The sequence below is a fragment of the Argiope bruennichi genome, chromosome 5 (assembly GCF_947563725.1).
Source record: "Argiope bruennichi chromosome 5, qqArgBrue1.1, whole genome shotgun sequence".
In the NCBI taxonomy this organism is placed as follows: Eukaryota; Metazoa; Arthropoda; class Arachnida; order Araneae; family Araneidae; genus Argiope; species Argiope bruennichi.
Window position 1 is genome coordinate 25,723,557 of NC_079155.1, and position 19,679 is coordinate 25,743,235.

The 19,679-nt window shown below is 31.4% G+C and overlaps 1 protein-coding gene across 2 annotated transcripts; it reads left to right on the forward strand.

Moving 5' to 3' along the window:
• Positions 1-1,294: 1,294 nt before the first annotated feature.
• Positions 1,295-19,240, forward strand: LOC129969351 (uncharacterized). 2 transcript variants are annotated; one of them, XM_056083891.1, is made up of 3 exons: positions 1,295-1,462; positions 3,495-3,575; positions 18,544-19,240. In XM_056083891.1, exons 2-3 carry the CDS (start codon positions 3,521-3,523, stop codon positions 18,969-18,971), a joined length of 483 nt encoding a protein of 160 aa, XP_055939866.1. In that variant the 5' UTR covers positions 1,295-1,462; positions 3,495-3,520; the 3' UTR covers positions 18,972-19,240. The 2 variants fall into 2 exon arrangements, with proteins under 2 accessions (XP_055939866.1, XP_055939868.1); XM_056083893.1 differs by lacking the exon at positions 1,295-1,462 and adding an exon at positions 3,339-3,404.
• The last annotated feature ends 439 nt before the right edge of the window (positions 19,241-19,679 follow it).

The window sequence follows — 19,679 nt, forward strand, 5'->3', positions numbered from 1 at the left end:
TCCCACTGGTTGAAATGATGTCTCTCTATTTTTGAGCAGGATAACTTAAAAGTATAATATCAAGATGAATGTAACTTTGTGGACTTTATACCAAAATAATAGTTGTGTAAGAAAATCGCCTGATAAAAAGTTGCGGGAAAATCAGTCCCACTGGTTGAAATTATTTCTGTTTATTCTTGAGTAGGATAACATAAAAGTATAATGACCTAGATGAATGTAATTTGTGTATTTTATACCAAAATAATAGATGTGTAAGAAATTCGCCTGATGAAAAGTTCTGCGAAAATCACACTCAATGGTTGAAATTAAATCTATCTATTCTTAAGCAGGATGACTTAAATGTATAAAGATCTAGGTGAATGTAACTTGTGGACCTTATACTAAAATAACAGATGTGTAAGAAATTCGCCTATGAAGTTTGTTTGACCGCTATTACATATGTGACTTTTATAACTAAAAAAATTCAAATCTAGGTGAATAATGTTTAAAAATTAAAATAACTAAATTCATAAATAGCTATCAAAATTTGGACCAAATTCCTTCAGAAACTTCTATTTGCTTATATATTAATTCGATAATTTAAAAACGGAGCATGCTATTTTAGCGAATATAAGTATGCGACTATGTATTTGATTAATGTCATATGTGTTTATTTAATGTGCTTGATGGCTACCTCGTGATATTTAATTCAACCACTCCATTGTTTTAACTTCTATGGTGACAGCACTGCCAGAATATCATCCATGAAAAGTAGACAACTGCCTAAGCATCCTTCTCCCTTTCAAAATTGTGGGGACTTAAGATCTCGATATCTTTAATGATATTAACGGGATATATTATACAAGGGCCATGCATTCGAGCCTATTCAAATAAAAATGCGTAATCTTTTTGCAACTTTTAACTTTGCATGCTTATAAAAAATTAAATTATCTCATTAAATGCAAATATTTATATACTTTAAAAAATAATTTTGAATCCATTAAAATCTTTAAAAAGAAAATTAAATCAAAGTTTCTTTTACAATCCTAATCAGAGCATCGTTACATAGGAAAAGTTTTGGGCTTGATTCGAACAAACCCAAAACAGGAATAAAACATTTAGAACAAAGTTATTTCTATTTTAATCTAATGCACAATCACAAGTTTGATTAAACCAGAACAATAATAATCTTTGATAGCTAATCGCAGTTCTTGTTTTGAAAACCAATTACAGATAATTTTCTCTTTTTATCAAATTTCATTTTAGAATCATTTTTTTCCCAGTTGGGTATTATTTCAAGTTTCATTTTCTTTGTTTCAAGAGAAAGATAAATTCGTATTGAATTATGAGTTTTATGAATATTTTTACTATGCAAACGATTTTAAATGAAAAATAAGCGAATAAAAGAAGAGATGAATTTCATGCAAATATTATGGATTGTTATATTGTGTTATTCTAGGATTTCATATACAGGAACTGCAAGGTAAGTAGCCAGAAATGTGATTCATTTAAGAGTAAGATAATCTTTTTGTATTTTGTAGAGTCTGCATTAACTCTACTACCTTCTTTTTTTGATATAATCGATGGCGTTACCTTGTTAAAATCAAGGCTTATTTCCCATGATCCTCTTAGGGGTCACTATTAGATTTATTCTCAGTGAATATCGTGTATTTTTGTGTTTGTATTGTGAAAAGTGAAACTTAGAAATAATTAAATAACTGTTCCTGAAATTCTTCTTTGTTCACTAACTGTTCTGTTCACTAAATTGTTCTTTATTCACTAAACAAAATAAGAAAAATTTCACTTAACCAGTTGAAGAAAAACAAATAAACAAAAAAAAATAATAATAATAAAAATAGTTTTTAAAAATACACTTTCATAAATGTTTCTAAAAAGTAGAATTTTTAATTTTTTTTTTTTTACTTTTTATTTTAAAGCTTTTTAATATTTTTATAAATAATTTTAAATCTTGAAATCAGTTTTAGTGTATTGGTGTCAACACCGGTAGGAATAGGATAGGATTGGTATCAACACTGAATTTAATTATATTAATTGATTAAATAACTAAGCAATGAAAATATTTTAAAAAGTATAGATTTATAGAAAACACAAATACAGCCGATTTCAAAACTCTAGCTAATTAAGGATATTTCTACCTTTAGAATACATAAAATATCATCGCACTAATTTGGCAGAGTAAGCAAAACACGCTTTCTAACCAAATTATAGAGAAAATAGAATAGTTAAAACTTTAGTCAAGATGCTAGGCCATTGGCACCAATCCAATTGGCTGTAATGTAATTGGCATCAGTACCAGTCACTATAATGGATTTAGATGGCTCAACATCAAGTTTTGAAATTAGACGAAATTATTTTCGAGTGGCGTTCGTAATAGTAATTTTTGGGCAGATAACGAAGACGATACCCTTTTTTTCATTCAATATCAATATGAGGATATTTGATCAACAATGATAAATTTCTGCGTACCAAACAAGTTGCAAATTATGGTGGAATCAGATTCCGAACCTATGACATTGCAATTCCGAAGCACAGACTTTACCACCAAACCATCAGGGTTCTGCTATGATATTCGATGAATAGATGCAAGCTGAATATTGGAAGTTATTAACTAAGGAATCGAAAAATATTTTTGATTAAATAAGAATTGGACGTTATGCAACTGATTGATAGAAATTTCAGATTTTGGATGCACTCCAGAATAGTGACAAATCCAGATGTAATGCCTAGTTTGTACCAACCAACTCACATATTCGCGAGTTCTTATTACAGATTATTTTTAATTTTCTGAGATTAGTTATGGCATTGAACTCCCAATTGGAGCAGTATAATTTGATTTTAGATCAATTATCTAAACCTCCTATTTATGAAGTAACTCAATGGCGTTTTTGTTACATTATCTTCATTTTGTATAGCTGCCAAAGGATGAGACCAACACTTGAATCAACACCTTGTCTCCCAAATTTCCGCGCCAAAACCAGTGAGAAAATATATAACTTTCAACATTATATTTAAACATACACCAGACCATATATACAGCAGATATTCGATCGAATCAAGTTTTGAACCTAGAGGTTTTCAATTCAGAAACTGAAAACTTAACAGCGAACACTCTCTGTAGAAGTAGGATACAAAATTGATTAATGAATAATTTATTTACTCTGGCATGGATGGTCGCATTATAGAATTTCATTAATGCTTCAATACCCTTTCTGTGAAGCTCTTATGCCTCATTCAAAATTTCTTACAATCAATTGCAAACTGCGGAACTTTCTGAAGTTCCAGACTGACGTTATTTAAGCAAAATAAGTTTTAAAATCCTGCACATCCTTTATTTAAATAATTGGCAACAATAGTTGGTTCGTTTTCTATGACATGACTGAATTGAAGAAAACCTTAGTTGGCATGTAAAGAAAAAAAAATTATTATTTTGAATTTGATTGAATTGATTTTAGAAATAATAACAACTTTAGTTAATTGAGATTTTCTCATTACAGTTAGCCAAGCATGTAGTAAAACTTAAATGTCCATACTGCAGTTCTATCTGCTGGCATTAGCGCTGCAATTCATCATGTGTGGTAAGTAAATATGATTTCAACCTTTTGTTTTAATCAAATAGTTTTTTTTTTACTTTGACCATAATTTCCGAACGATGCAGCCAGTTAGTATTATATTACAGAATAAATTTAAATGCTATTTTTATAACAATAATCAAATTATTTTTTAAATTGTTGTCTTCCGAGGTGTATCAATTCTATGACACTTAGATGTACTATATATTTTCATTGATATTGTATGCAGCGATTTTCTATGAATAGTTTTTGTGAAATGTAGATTAACTTTTTAATATATATTATAATAATCTCACGTACGAAATGTGCAACGAAAAAATATTCCAATCGTTAAAAAATTCGATCTCAAAGTCTTGACAAATCTCCACATTATAGTCCAGCTTGAATTTAGAGAACAAACGTTTTGGAATTTTCCTCTAAGAACATGATGATTCAAAAACCAACAAAAATTGTGTCACCAAAACTTTCTAGTATACTTTATAATAAATTTGTCATGCTAGAAACTGCCTTATATGACATTGGCTTACATTAATTACAAAATATTGACTTTTTGCGTGAAGTTAGCATTTTTACAGAATCTATCGTGCCATCCTTGGTAATTAATTCCTCGCATAAGTTAATAGTATTTAAAAATCGAATTTGTGTTTTAGACATATTTATCTCAACCAATTGAAGATTTGAAAAACCGAAAAAAAAAATTGATATAAAACTGTACTTGTTGTCACAAAATCCCTTACCAAATTTGATGCATTTAAGTCACGGTTTTCTTGAATTATTGTGTCTACTTATTTCTGAAAGTACAAATTGACAGTCAATCCTTTGTTGGATTTGGCCTAAAATGTGGCAGATGTCTACACTATACATGTTAAATTTTTGTACCGAAATTTATCTATCCAGCTGTCTTTGTTTTGTAATTATCCTGTTAACTTATATTCGGACAGACGGACTTCCTCTGATCAGATTTTACTCAAAATTGGAAGGCAACCAGCAAATGTGTTGCAAAGACGGTATATCAAATTTCAATAGTCTAGATCTTAGCGTTTTTTATTTATCTATTTCACATAGAGACAGACGGACATTTTCCAAAAATGTGTTTTTCGATCTCAGGGTGGTCTAAACGAGGAGATTCGTCAAAATCTCGAGTCACGATTTCTATACTCTCTCTATACTACTTATACAAGAATGTAACAAGCAAAGCTGATGAAATTCGATGCATGATATTTGCCTGAAAACAATACGTGACTTATCCAATTTTGGACAAAATCTGCTTTGTGGAAGTTTGTCGTTGTGATTGTGAACACGAGAACCGCAGAAATGCATCAAGTTAGATCAATTAAATTTAGCAAATGGTTTATTTACCAGATATTTATCCAATTATTGCACAAATCTATAAAAGAAGTTGAATTTTTGTTTCTCTGTATATCCAAGTGTGTCTACAATAAATCGCAATAAGCTGGATGCATTGACTTTAGCATAAAACATTTAGACCAAAATTTAAGTCATTGCCATATATCGCAAATTCAAATCATTCAATGAGAAGATTGACTTCTCTCAAATGGTCACACAATTTCCTTTGCTTTACTACAAAGCTGATTACTGAACTCTCGCCACACCAAACAACGATGGATAATGTGAAAAAGAAGATCGTAAGCGTATATTTGCATTAGCTAATCCGATGCTTTTTTTTCCGGAAAAATATAAAATTTGTTTCAGTCCAGGATAGGATTTCTTGACTCAGATCCTTTTGCTGGGAAAGTTTTGGAAATATCCTGGTTTTATACCAAAAACTAAGTTTTTAAGGAAAAGCCCCCGTTTGGGCATGGTTGTTCTTCCGTTGTTCTTCCGTTGTTCTATCTGTGAGATGTGTGAGTGTGCCCTCCTGTAAAAAGGGGTTGTGCAAGCGAATGAGTGATGCGTGATGAATGAGTGACGCAAAGTCATACTCTTGGCCCTAGTTGGGGCTACTATATAAACAAGAGACGCTCCCCCACCGACTTAAATCGCTGTCTTCGTAACAGCGGGCTTGTCCATGGCAAGTGCCATAAGAAACAACAACAACAGAAGTATAGAGGACGCATAGAAATCATAAAAAAAAAAAAAAAAAAAAAAAAAAGTCGAACTCCAGATTATGTCGAATTTTGGAAAGTTTCGAGTAGATCACTCCAGTGGGTTCGATAAAAAAAGATTTTCCTATACCGATCCATAATCTTTCGCCTTTTAAAATTATTAAAAGCTTGTATTCCAGATTAACCTTCGATTAAATTATTTATGATTGCTGTATCTACATTCACAATTTTTTGCTGATAGCTAAATTGCATACCATTGCCAAGCTATTGCATTTTTCTAAATTTGCCAGTTTCTTACTAGGCGATTTAAAAAAAATACTTTTAAACACATCTGAGTAAAGGAGGAATACAAAGAAATTTCAGGTATGAGAATATTCGATCCAACATTAATATAATAAGAACAGTCTAAATATTTCAGTTCCACTGAAATTAGAAGATGCTATATTGGTACTAAACAAGTAAACTAGGTAGTTTAGTGAGCCCCTTATTTCGTTAAGGATGCCAAAAGTCGCCAATCAAGATGGCTGACTATATAAACAATACTGTACCATTTTTAACAAAATTATGAGATTTATTTATTCCGATTGCTTTTTTTAAGAACATTTGTTTTTGAATCTCTATCTTTGACTTTCCTTTGAATTTAGAATAACGAACTTTTGTAAACCGGCTGAGCCAGTCTAAACTTTAGACAATAAAATTCGAACAAGAAATGCCTTCGGTATCTGAAGACAGCAACGGGATGAATTTTTTTCATTAGGAAAAAAAAAAAAAAAAAAAAACCTTACTGCTTCGCTAGCAGCGGGAGCTGGAATCGAATAGCTTCGCTAGCTAATTAAACTTAAGGATTCTGGGAATAACAATAACAGCACAACGAAAAATGAAAACATGCGTTCCTAATAGCTTCTCTACTATAGGTTGATGCTTTTCTTAAGAAGAAATTTGAAGGAATAAATACACTTACTCGATGCAGCCAATTCTTCATTTGAACTGGAAAAGATTTCGAGAGAGAGAGAAGCAAGCAGAATTTTTTAGTGATGTAAACGTTATTCTGTTGTAGCCATATATATTTCGAAATGTAGACATCGGATTCACAAATATAAAATCCTTTCATAATATTTCTGATTATTCCAATAATCAAACAAAGGATTATTGAACATTCACACATATCAGATAAATGCGGGAAATCCACGAAAAAACAAGCAATCGCAAAGAATGGTAAAATAATATTAAAATGAAAAACTCAAAGACAAATGCTTCAAAAAGCTCAAGTAGATGTTTTTAGTTTTTTTTTTCTTTTTTTTTTTCTTCTGTTCTGACAAAATTTGTAAACACGATTTTAATGAGAATAACACAATTCGAAAAGAATTGCAAAAGGATAAATATTATCTTTTCACAGTTCACTTTAAAAATAACACTGAATGTTTTATTAGCAGTAATAATACTTTCAATTATAAAACCTAATTTAATGAAATTCTTTAATGGATGTTTATTTGCCGATTTTTTTTAAATTCTCGTTTTTTAGAAAATTACTCTTGTAGATGTACAATTCAACAAGCGAAAAAAAAAAAGTGTAAACAAGTTAGGATTAGGGTTACTAGGAAAATTATTTCACTTGCTTTTTTGGGTTACCATATTGGCGACAGAATTAGGGGCACATTAAACTAGAATTCAACCCATGTATCAATTCAAGAACTTTTTTACTGATTATTTTTTTAGAAACTTACTCTTTTTGGAATATTGGCTTTCTTGATCATTGAACTATCAATATGGAATGCATTTACTTGAAATTTCATCGTATTATTTAATAAAACTGAAAAATGCGAATTTAATAATGTAGTTTGCCTTTTAGTAATTGCTGAGCCTGCACTTTAAAAAGTGTATATACTGCGAAATAAAAGCGGACGTTAAAATCCTGTTTCAGAATTTCTGCCTATGAAAAAATCTTTTTATTCCTAATACTTGCAAAAGCTCGCAACGGAATGATTTGATGGAATAATTAAATTAGTCTGAATTTCATCATAACAGTAAAAACACTGCTACAGATTAAGTTTACAATACATTTCAAAAAGTTATTAAAATAAATGAGAAATTATACATAAATAACTGATACCATTAAGGAAGTAGCTTTATTACGTTTTAAGATAACGTAAAAATATTTTCTGGGATATTTTTTTGGAAGATACAGCTGTGAAACACAAAAAATCTGCTTACTTTTTTAAGTACCCATTTTCAATAAACATTTGAGCTTTGAAAAATTGAAAGTGACTTCTGTGATTTTTGGCCGCCATTGGCGACGTCTGAGGAAACGATTGGCGAAATTCGCCGCTGCCGTTGAGGGTGAATGTTTTTTTTATATGATATTGTGAATGTTTGAGATTCGAACTCGCAACGTTAGAGTTCATAGCCGAGTAACAAAGCCACAAGACAAAAGTGTACACTCTTCTCCAGAAGTTATCTGGCTTATGATGTTACCACCACAATATGATGAGAAGAGCCTGTGTAGTGGAAGGAAGGTGGGTGGGTATGCTTGGCTTTGATTTTTTTAATAGATTTTCTTGAGAAGTCTGGGTGGTGCGTTTTATTTGAGATATGTGTTTTTTTAGGAAGCAGAACACGCTCATGTCATTTCAACTTCCTTCTTATATTGAAATTCAAGTGTATCAAATTTCATCAAGATCTAACAAAAAGCTGCAGATGTGCATAAAGGACATATTAAAAACATTCACCCTTATATAACTAGGTTGATCGGTAAAGTGCTTTTAAGCCCTTTAAATTCAAAACGGCATCTCATATATGAGGGCAGGTAACTTGTATCTATAGTAAAGCGACTATGTGTAATTTAGTGAGACAGTTACAATACCCTTATCGACTAAATAAGGAAATTATAAAAAAATTAAAGGAGATCGTCTCAAAAGTCCAATTAATAAAATATATGCTCTACTATGATAAAAACACACACAAAAAAAAGTTTTATGGAGTTAGTTATCTGTAAAACTGGTGGTGGTGATTGTGATTAAAATTATGAATTTCCCGTGACTTGGGAAGGGATTCGCCCTAAAATGAAAAATGTAGCTGCAAATCCCCCCCCCTCCCTCTGCGTTTTTCAAATATTTTAATGCATTTGTTTATTTTCATTATTATTTAAATTTCATCTTGTCATTGCTTAAGTTGGAAAAATTATATGATAATACCGGAGAATACATTTTTCAATTTCAAGGTTAAATCCTTTTTTCAAAACTCGAAAAAAAATATAATAATTTTAATCGCAAATATCTCCTCCAGTTTCACAGAAAACTCCACGAAACGTATTCCTACGTTTTTATTATAGTATGGTATATATTTTTCTAACTAGATCTTTCGATCGATCTCCTTTATTTTTTCATTTGTTTTTACTTCCTTATTTTGTCGCTGGGGGTGCTGTAATCTGTCACAAATTCAGTATAGCCATTTTTATTATAAGTACATGTTACTTGCCTGGCTATACGTCATACGAAACACTATTTTGAATATAAATAGACTTATTTTCTTTATATAATATATTGCATTTACAAAATATATTCCACAACGTATTTTGACCAAAAAAAAGAAAGCAATTTTAATAATTTCAGACTGTTTTTCCGCAAAGATTATCAAATCTTTTGCTTTGTAGTACCTTCAACTCTCCAAAGACCCAATATAATAATAATAATAAATCGTTATTCTTGGCCTTCTTCAAACTGAAGTAGTTATTTACTTTGAAGAAACACATGAGTAACGAAATGTTTTAAATTCTTCCTGACTAATGTATTCAATAAGAATCTATCAGATTGTATGTAAAAGCAATTATCAACTTTTGAACCTTAGAATATTAAAAATTGAATTTATTTCTTAAGAGAAATTTTATTTTTATCGAAATAAATGATGATGAATTAAGCAATTACAACCACCTTTGTCTATTTTACAAAGTAAATTATTTGCAACTTATGAACTAACTTTGATAAAATAAATTTTATCTCTTTAGAAGTCGGATATTTAACAGCTAATGGTAGAAATTTGTAAATTAAAAAACAATTATTGTAAAGAAAATCGATTTTCACTTCTAGTTGAGATTTTAAAGCCATGAAATAAATATATAACATGATTGATTGAATTTATTAGTTTTTTTCTTATTATATTTCACAACATTTTCGGGGGTATAGTGGTAAAATAAATTTTTATTTCATTTCTTTCATCCCCTCCAGACCTACTTTAAATTCTATTAGATTTACTCGATTTTTACCAACAGATGGCAGCACGTCGTGGAATCACCTGAATGATGAGACTTGAAGTTTGTTTTGCCAGTATTGTTCGAAATATTCGATGAAAATTTTCATTACGTCATAGAAAGTATTTATATTGCACTTGATGATGGAAGGAAAAGAAAAGTTTTAATTAACTTCAAATGTTTTTAAAATAATATTATTTGTTAATTCTACTTTCAGACATAACATTTGTGGAAACTCTAATGAATAGCTTCCAGGTTTGTTTTCCTTTTTCAAGTAACAGAAATTACTATTCATCTCTCGGTTAGCTGATCGCCTGGAATACCTACACATTTCGCGTGTTAACCCTGCACTATTTTTTTAAAATAATAATGGAGCGTCAAGTGATATCTGATGGGGGGAAAATGAAAAGAAAGACTTAACGGTTTTAAGAAAGGTTTTATTTAATTTAAGGCTTTTTTAATTTCATGTTTTAATTTTTCATTCCTGCCGTAAAATTAAAATTATGAAACGAATTCTTCTGAATCTTAGCTAATGCTAAAATATTTATTTATTTTTTAAATTTGGAAGTAAGTTTCCTCTTGTTCATGATATTTTGGAAACCATTTATCTCCATTTACTTTTGTCGTCTGGAGGGTGGGAATCAACCCCCCAGGAAACCCCATTTATTTGAGGATATGCTTGATTCTAGGATAGCATCGGGGATGGAGAGCGAAGTTGAAGAGTGGCGAGTAATTACTTTAAATTTTTTCATTGCTTTAATAATTTCTTTTTATTAGTGTTCACTCCCATTTTCATTGTCAGGATTTATATAAAATACTAGAAAGTGATTACTGATCTTTTTAATATATTCAATATGTAATAATTCATATCATTAATTTACTATTTTATCTCTTCAAATTTATTGAACTCAATTGGGAATTACATAATAAGCATACATTTCATTATGTTTATTTAAATTATAAATTTTAGAAGAAAATTTCATGAATTCATCCATAAAAATGATTTAATTAAGTTTCAAAAATTCGATTGAAGGAGTTGCGCTTTTTATGTAATAAATAAAGGGTTAAATGCTCTGTATTTCAAATATATATTTGAAACACAGAGAATATATATTGGAAACACACACACACACACACACACACACACACACACACACACACACACACACACACACACACACATTATATATTACGACGATACACCAGGTTCAAGTATATGCTTCGTTATCGGATTGAGATTCAGAAATAGCAAGCCAGTTCTGAAAGCATGTTCCAAAAATTATGCATACCGTTTATTCCTTTAAATTCTCATAAAAGCGAGAATTTTTGAGATTTCTATTTGGCGTAATCAGATTGAATTTTGAATCGGATATCACATATACCCTGTATCTGAAATGTTATCGGCTGAACATAGATTGTTGGGGTAGGGTTTTTGAAATTATTAAAATTTTTCCAAAATAGCTTGTTTAAAAAAAACATTTTTTTTTTCAAATTGGGTACAGCGTTTTTGGTTTTCTACTTTTTAGATCAATTTACTTGTTTTTGGGAGCTTCTGTGCGTTCTTCTGTGGGATTTTGAGTTCTTAATAATTCGACCTCAATGCATAGAAACTCGAAATGGTAGTGTGTTATAATGCTAATTTATTCTAGGCTAATTAATGAATGCTTTAATAATATGACTAAAGTGGGGCCTAGGCCATTTATTTTTCCAGCTTCGTCCATGCTTACGTTTTACTAGATCTTTCAATGGCTCTGCGTTCGCTTTACCTCTGTTGAAATGCTTTAGTTTGCAGCCCTACTCCCCCCTTCATTTGGAACTCTAAATGTAAGAAACATAATTGTATCTATTTGAGTGTAAAAATTCCTTTTAGTGCTGAAGAATTATTGGTTTTATATATATTAGGAATTATATATTATTAGGAATTATTGGTTTTCTATAATTCTTAATAACGGCGAAATTTTGGTCCCGCCAAAATTTCTTACACATTCTGATAAAGGTGTTATCCCCGAGAATCCTTCAAAGGTGTTATCCCCGAGAATCCTTCAAAGGTGTTATCCCCGAGAATCCTTCAAAGGTGTTATCCCCGAGAATCCTTCAAAGGTGTTATCCCCGAGAATCCTTCAAAGGTGTTATCCCCGAGAATCCTTCAAAGGTGTTATCCCCGAGAATCCTTCAAAGGTGTTATCCCCGAGAATCCTTCAAAGGTGTTATCCCCGAGAATCCTTTAAAGGTGTTATCGCACAGAATGCTTTGTATGGCACTGGTGTATAATAGTTACAAAATGTTAATCTTTGGCGTGACCACTTTAATCTTTGGCGTGAATTTTGACATTTTTTCTGAATTTATCTTGTGATCCTTGGCGAGATTTTTGACGATCAATCCTTGGCATGTTGTTAATAGTATCTAAAAATCGAATTTGTGTTTTAGGTGTGTTTTCCCAATTGATTAAAGAAAAAAATTATGGCACTTGTATTCCCAAAATCACATACCAGATTTGATATATTTGAGTGAGTGCACTTTAGAATATTGCGTTTACATGTTTTTGATAGTACAAATCGACAAATGGTCAACTTTTTGTTGGATTTGGTTCAAAATTTGATAGGTGTTTACCTTATAGATATTAAATCTGTTTACTGTATTTTATTCGGCTAGCTCTTTTTGTTTTGTAGTAATACAGTTAACTTATATTCAAGCAACCGAACAGACGGCCTTCCTCTAAATGGAATTGGGCCACGGTGGCCTCGGCTTGGGGCAGTAGGGTTTCAGGTTCGAGACCCGATCCCACCGAAGAACCGTCGTGTAAGAGGGTCTGTTGCACGTTAAATCCGTCAGGGCCAAACGTCATCTCGCTGGCGTTGTGTGTTGCGGAGAGGAGGGTGCCAGCTCAGGTGTTGTTCTCGTCATCTGATCGTGGTTCAAAATTACGAGGTCAGTCCCAAAATAGTCCTAGTCTTGCTTTATAACGGGACGTTAATATAACTGATCTAAACTAAATCTGAATGGAATTGTGCAAAGCTCAATTGTGCTTCGATTTGTATCAAATTTATAAATTTGGTATAAGAATATAGCCAACTTTCATCCGTCCTGCTCACAGTGTTTGAGTTATCTTTGGCACAGACAGACTTTCCCAAAAATGTTTCTCGAACTCATGGAGGTTTGAATTTTTTGACCATTACTCTAGTTTCTCTATACTACGTATACGAGAAAGTAATTAATGTGAGCACTTTTCTGTTATGTGACTTTTATAACAAGTGTTACCTGACAAGAATGTGAAAATGATGCATTGCTCAGAATTTTGATCTAGATTTGCTATAGGAGCGTAAAGATTTAATGCTACTTTTTTTCCTTTTACTCATTCAGATATTTCGTTGACTTCTGAAGACCTTCTTTCCAAGCACTTATTAGATGTCCTTCAAGAGAACATGTTTCTTAAAAAAAAGACGATGAAAATCCTATTTATGATGTAGAAAGCGTTAGGCGCACAAAAGCATTGCATATAAAATATAAAGGAATAATTTTCAGCTAAAATCATTTTTAAAATTGCACATTTAAAAAATAGTTTAAGCAAAACGTCTTTATAAAAGAATTTCAAAGATTATTGAACAATAAAAATCCAAAAATAAAAGATTGACATTCAGATTACTATTTATTGATAACAAAATATTTTATATTACTAAACTCCAAATAAAACTTGCTTGTGAACCTCTTCGATGCAATCCAAAGCTAAAAAGAGGGAGCATACATGAGCTACTAGAGCGTAGCGTGAAGCCTAGACATTTTTATGTTCTCATATACGAAGTATATAGAGGAAATAGTGTAATCGTCAAACAATTCGAGTTCATGATTTTGACATATCTCCACGTGTCATACTTATCTCAGTTCGAAAGACGCATTTTTTTCATTATGCCTATCTGAAGGTGAACTACAAAGCTGAAAAATGTTTTGAGCTAGATAGGCGAAATCTGGTATATGGTCTACATCAATTTTTTAGATTTCTATTAAATATTTTTGTATCAAAATCTTTTCACATGAAGTCTATTTGCCTAGCTGTTCGAATACAAGTAAACTCAATTACTGTTAAATAATAAAAACTAGATGTTAAACCTGCGCACGAAATTTTATTCATCTAAAGTATAGAATTTTAGAGGCCCAGATATCTTTTTTTCTGAATTAGAAAAATGGAGATATTCCTGAAATGCGTGTGATCAGTTTCCAAATGATCTTGAATAAAGCTACTAGAAATTTGTCCACTGAAAAATCATTTGATGTGTTTTTTTAAAGTCCTCGGGTTTCTGAAGCCCAATCCGTCCTCCTTGGTTAAAAATTTTTAATATATCGGTATTTGTTGCTTTATATCTGGAAACTACCTATATTAGTTTGTCATAAGAATCGTCCTTTTACGAGATTCGGGACTAAATTTTGAAGATCTTTAGTGTGGATTTATTTCAAATTAAGCCATTTACCACGGTTCGAATACCTTCTAGATAAGAAATATTGTGTCAATTAAGAAAGATCGAAATATAAATATCCAAATTTTATACATCGAAACAATGAAATGAGTGATCAAAGTGCCGAATTTGAATATCAATACCCCTGAAAATCTAATTCATGAGTAGATATGGTATATATGCTTATGGTAGTATTAAGTAGATAGAAGCCAAATATGATTTTGTTTAGGTGAGCAGAAGTTTGTAGAAATGATTATGAATCATCCTCAATATTTGATAACGTTTTAAAAATTAAAAAAAAAACAACTCTAAACTATTTATTTAATAAATGCTTTACGGAATGATAATTTTACAGATAAAAGCTTATGATTTCTCAGAAAACCAAAAGTCATCTTCATATCCATACCGGAATCCAAAATTCACAAGCAATTGCTGTTATAGTTTGATTCTTCAATCTGATTTTACTTTCTCGAAAACGAAGTATTGAAAGAAAAAGTACGGCAATCTGCAAAAAAATCCGAAATCTCCATGTTTCAGATATTTGAGTTCGAAAAATACATTGTTTGTCTGTGAGCACACTTTCACAAAGAGAAGTGATTTCGAAGTTATAGACTAAACTTCAAGAAACAAGGAAAACCAGCGGGAGTGGTCTTTCCTAAACTTTCTCGCATACTCACCTTACATAGTATTGGCGTACAATAGTTATGAAATATTTACATTTGGCGTGAATTCAACATTTCTACTAAATCTATAACATCTTTGGTGAATTTTTTGGCGATGAACCCCTGACATACATTAATAGTATCCGAAAACCGAATTTGTGTTTTAGAAATGTTGTTCTTAACCGATTGAAACAAAGATTCACATCAAAGTGCATTTGTAGTTGTAAAATCACATACAAAATTTAAATCATTGCATTTTTGAGATATTGTATTTACATGTTTCTGAAAATACAAACCGCCAGCCAGTCAATCTGTGGTCGGATTTGGCTCAAAATTTGGCAAGTGTCTATACTATAGATGTTAAATTTGTGAACTGAATTTTTTATATCTAGCTGTCTTTGTCATGTAATGTTTGTGTTAGCTTATATTTGAACAGATGAACTTCCCCGAACAGATTTTATTGAAAATTTTTAATCTGAAAAAATGACTATATATCAAATTTCAACCGTCTAGCTCAAATTGTTTTTGAGTTATCTTTGTCACAGACAGACAGACGGACATTTTCCAAAAATACGTTTTTCTGATACAGGGAAGTCTGAAACTTGTAGATTCGCCAAAATCTCGAGTTCGAATTTTTTGACGATTCTCTATACTACGTATACGAGAAAATAAAAATGTCTGACATGACTGAAAAACATTTTGAACTTGACAGATGAAATTTGGTATGTGACCTTCATAAAATATTTGTAGATTTCTATCAAATTTTGAACGAAATCTATTCGCAGGAAATTTGACTGGCTGGCTTTAGAGCACAACTTATACGGAATCCAGAAATAACTGAAGTGATTATCTATTTCTAATTTTTAATTAAATCAATAAAATATCAATAATATAAAACAGAATATATCATTTAATAAGATATCAAGCAAGGGATTAAGCTAAGGGCTATTCAGTAATAATATTCGATTTACGTCATTTGGCTAACAGTATATTTTTAGCGCCAGAATTCGATTACTGTCACTTGCAAGTTTTGTAAACTAGTGTACCAATATTCAATTTACGTTATTTGCTTGAATGCATATTCAACCATCTTCTGATTAGAGGTACTCACACAATAATTCTTTTTTCAAAGCATTCGCTTTATTCCATTTGATAGTATATGTATTTTGCAAACTTTTGATTTAACAAATTTAATCGGAGTAAGATTATACTATAATTAACTCCATTTCTTTATTTATAATTAAAGTGCAACAATTTGGATAGTTTGCTTAATATATATTCATTGTATAGTTGTAAAGGGTGTTGCAAAAGTTCGCTTACAAGCTTTGAAGATTGGTTATGCATACAAAAACCAAGTCATATTTTGCAATATAAGCGAGCAAATGGAGAGCACTATAGACTCTGTCAGTGAAGTAGAAAAAAAAATTAAATAAAAATTCAGGTTTAACGTAACAGAAAATTACAAAAACAAATCATTTGTAACATGCGAAACCTGTATTGCTTTAGATGACAAACACTTTGACCACATATTTTAAGTAACACTGAAGTCTTTTGTGCTGGTTTCCATTTGCTATTCCGCCTACCATGCAGCGTACGGCTAGTGATTTTGTTATTGACGCAGTTGTGTATTACTCTACAGTGGCGTAGCGGTCTGAAAGCAAGGAATCGAGCTTAGTTGCTTAGAGTGCCTAACATGTCACTCTTTTTAACAACACTTTTGTGTCACTTTCTAAAGAAGAATGTCATAAGGGAGCAGAAAATAATATGTTCGAAGTACCACTTATTATATTGCATTAATGACTTATTTCAGTATCTATAATTAACACTGAAATTTTATAAACGACTTTTCAGAAATTCTGTATTTTGTGCCTAACTATTTGATTTAAGCCATCTGCTCAATTATATGTTTTTTTGTACCATTATTTGATTCAAGCCAGTGCTTTTATATGGTATTTAATAATATTATTATTGGATCTAAGTCATTTAGTCAATAATATATTTATTGTAGAAGCATTCCATTTTAACCACTTCCTATACGAGTATAGAAAATGTATTGTAATCGTCAAAAAATTCGAATTCAAGATTTTGGTGTATCCCCACTCTTTAGACTTCTCTGAGTTCAAAAAATACATTTTTTTGGGGGGTGTTGCGTTTATCTGTCTGTTTCTGAATACAACTTCTCAGAAATGCATCGAGCTAGACAGGTTAAATTTGGCAAATATTTCCATCAAATGAGTCGATTTCTATGAAATCTTGAGTGAGATTCATAGAGAGGAAATCTAACTGTCCGAATGTAAACTAGCACGACAACTACAAAATAATGAGAATTAGATAGATAAAATCTAAAGCGTAGATTTAATATCGGGAGTATAGACATTTATCATATTTGGGACCCTATCGCTCAAAGGTTTGACCATTTGTCGGTCTGCACTTTCAATGATGTAAATGTGATATCTCAGAAACGTAACGATTTAAATATATGGAATTTAGACATTTGTGTCTAAGTTAATAGTCGGTAGAAAAAATCGCATCTAAATCACATATTTGATTTTTGGGTTCTATTCACCGCATATAGATTCATTAAAAAACTGTAAATTCCCGATTAAGAGCAATATTTCATGGTTGTTGTTCGTTAATGTCTTGCAGAGCATTCGCGACCTGACCATAATTTTACGAGGGAAGTGAAGATCCATAATTTTATGCGGGGGGAGGGAAATGTCTTTATTAGAATGTATTTTAATGTCTTGATCTAGACATTAAAATACATTAACTCGTTATTAGATCAAATAACGAAGCAGAATTTCCAGACAATTCTTTATTTTACAGCCCTATATATACACAAGAACAACTTCTTCTAATCTTGGTTAAATAAATAGTTATTTACACCTGTAGTAGGAGACTCAACAGTCGAAGATTTATCTTGAAACTCACTCCGCACTTCATTTCGGCGACGATCTCCGCCTCTTAATTTACATTGTTATTTGAGCTCTCTTTCGGCTAATCGGGGTTCAAGAATATGCTCCCTCAGCGGCATAAGTGGGTCGTGGGAAGTGTTTCATAACTGACTATTCTGGAACACGGAGTTATCGTAGCCCTTTCACAATGAGAAACATTTAGCATCCAGATGCTTGGACACCCCTTTCTCTTTGAAGGTACTTTCAATATCTCTTGGACGAGAAATTCCCACATGTGATCTTTCACTGTAGTCGCTAATGAACAAATGCGAGACCACCCAGGTGAAAAGATCCAACATCTGGCTATCTCGAGGAGTTCAGTAAGTCACAGCGACGATACAGCTGGCTGTAAATGTTTTATCAGTACTGGGAAACGGGGACTGTTTCAGTATGTTAGAAAGTTTTGAGGAGATTACTCTCGCTGGGTTTTTTTTAAGTATTTAGGGTTTAAACATTTGACTGAATCACTTTTATAGAGGTACAATTTTTTTTTCTTTCAACCTTGTCACTGAAACACGTAATTTCTTATTTTTAATGTCGGTTTTATATGGCTAAGTATACTCGTTGTGCATGAAAAAGTTAGTTTATTTTTGTATTGCAGGTAAAAATCTCTGCATAGACGTGTTTCTGTACAGTTACGGAATGGTCAGTCTCATCCTGGGTATTGCATTCATGATAGCGTCCATCGACCCAAGGCCTTTTCCAATCATAAGCAGGTGGTATTTTATTGGAATAGGAGTTTTTCTTCTTTTGAATGGTTGCTGTCCATTAGTTTGTCTTCTCAAAATACCACAGTATCCAAGAAGTAGGTTTGTTATCGGCCCTCAGAATGAGACTGGGATAAGTGTAACAGAACTATTAGATGACTCGCAGTTTGTGGGACGTACAGATTCGCCGATCGTCGAACTCAGAGAGGCCAAGTTCGGCATCGAAGAACAGAGTGATACAGAAAAACAGAGTTCGACAACATTATCTTCCGTATCGACGGCCAACAGCGGAATCTTTTTCTATAAGGAAACGTTTGTGTGACACAATTTCTCAATTTTGCGTTTGTTGATGGGAAATCTTTTCTCTGTGGTTGTCTGGTTCTGAATTCTTTTTAAGTTCAGATTATTTATTTTTTATGATCGTTTTTTTTTCTGATATTTTTATTTAAATTCTTCCTTTTTTGCCACATTTTTTATTGGAATTTTTTAATATTGAAATTTTAAGGAGGATGAATGTATTTTTCGAATGTGTATTACATAGAATTTTTAGTTTTTCAATATTTTTAAAAAAATAAAGTTTTACTTTATTCATGTTCATTTCTTTCTTTTCGCGTTTCACTGAAACGTGCATTTTTCTTTTTAATAAAATACTCTATGTTGTCTATGTTACATTTCGAAGACACACACACACACACACACACACACACACACACACACACACACACACACACACACACACACACACACACACACACACACACACACACACACACATTCTCGGAATTTAATTATTTTATCAGAAAATCATATGAAAGGCGCCATCTATTAGTGCGATTCGGAAAGATTGATCACAAGATTCAATTATTATTATTTATATAATAAATTATGAACTATATTAAAAGCAAGAAAGTATAAAATAATACAATATAAAGCTTTTTAAAAATTTGTTATTAATAAATTGAAAAGTAATATATTTTTTTTATTTTTATCAAGAATATTCAGATTAATAAAAGTGTAACAGCGAGAGAAG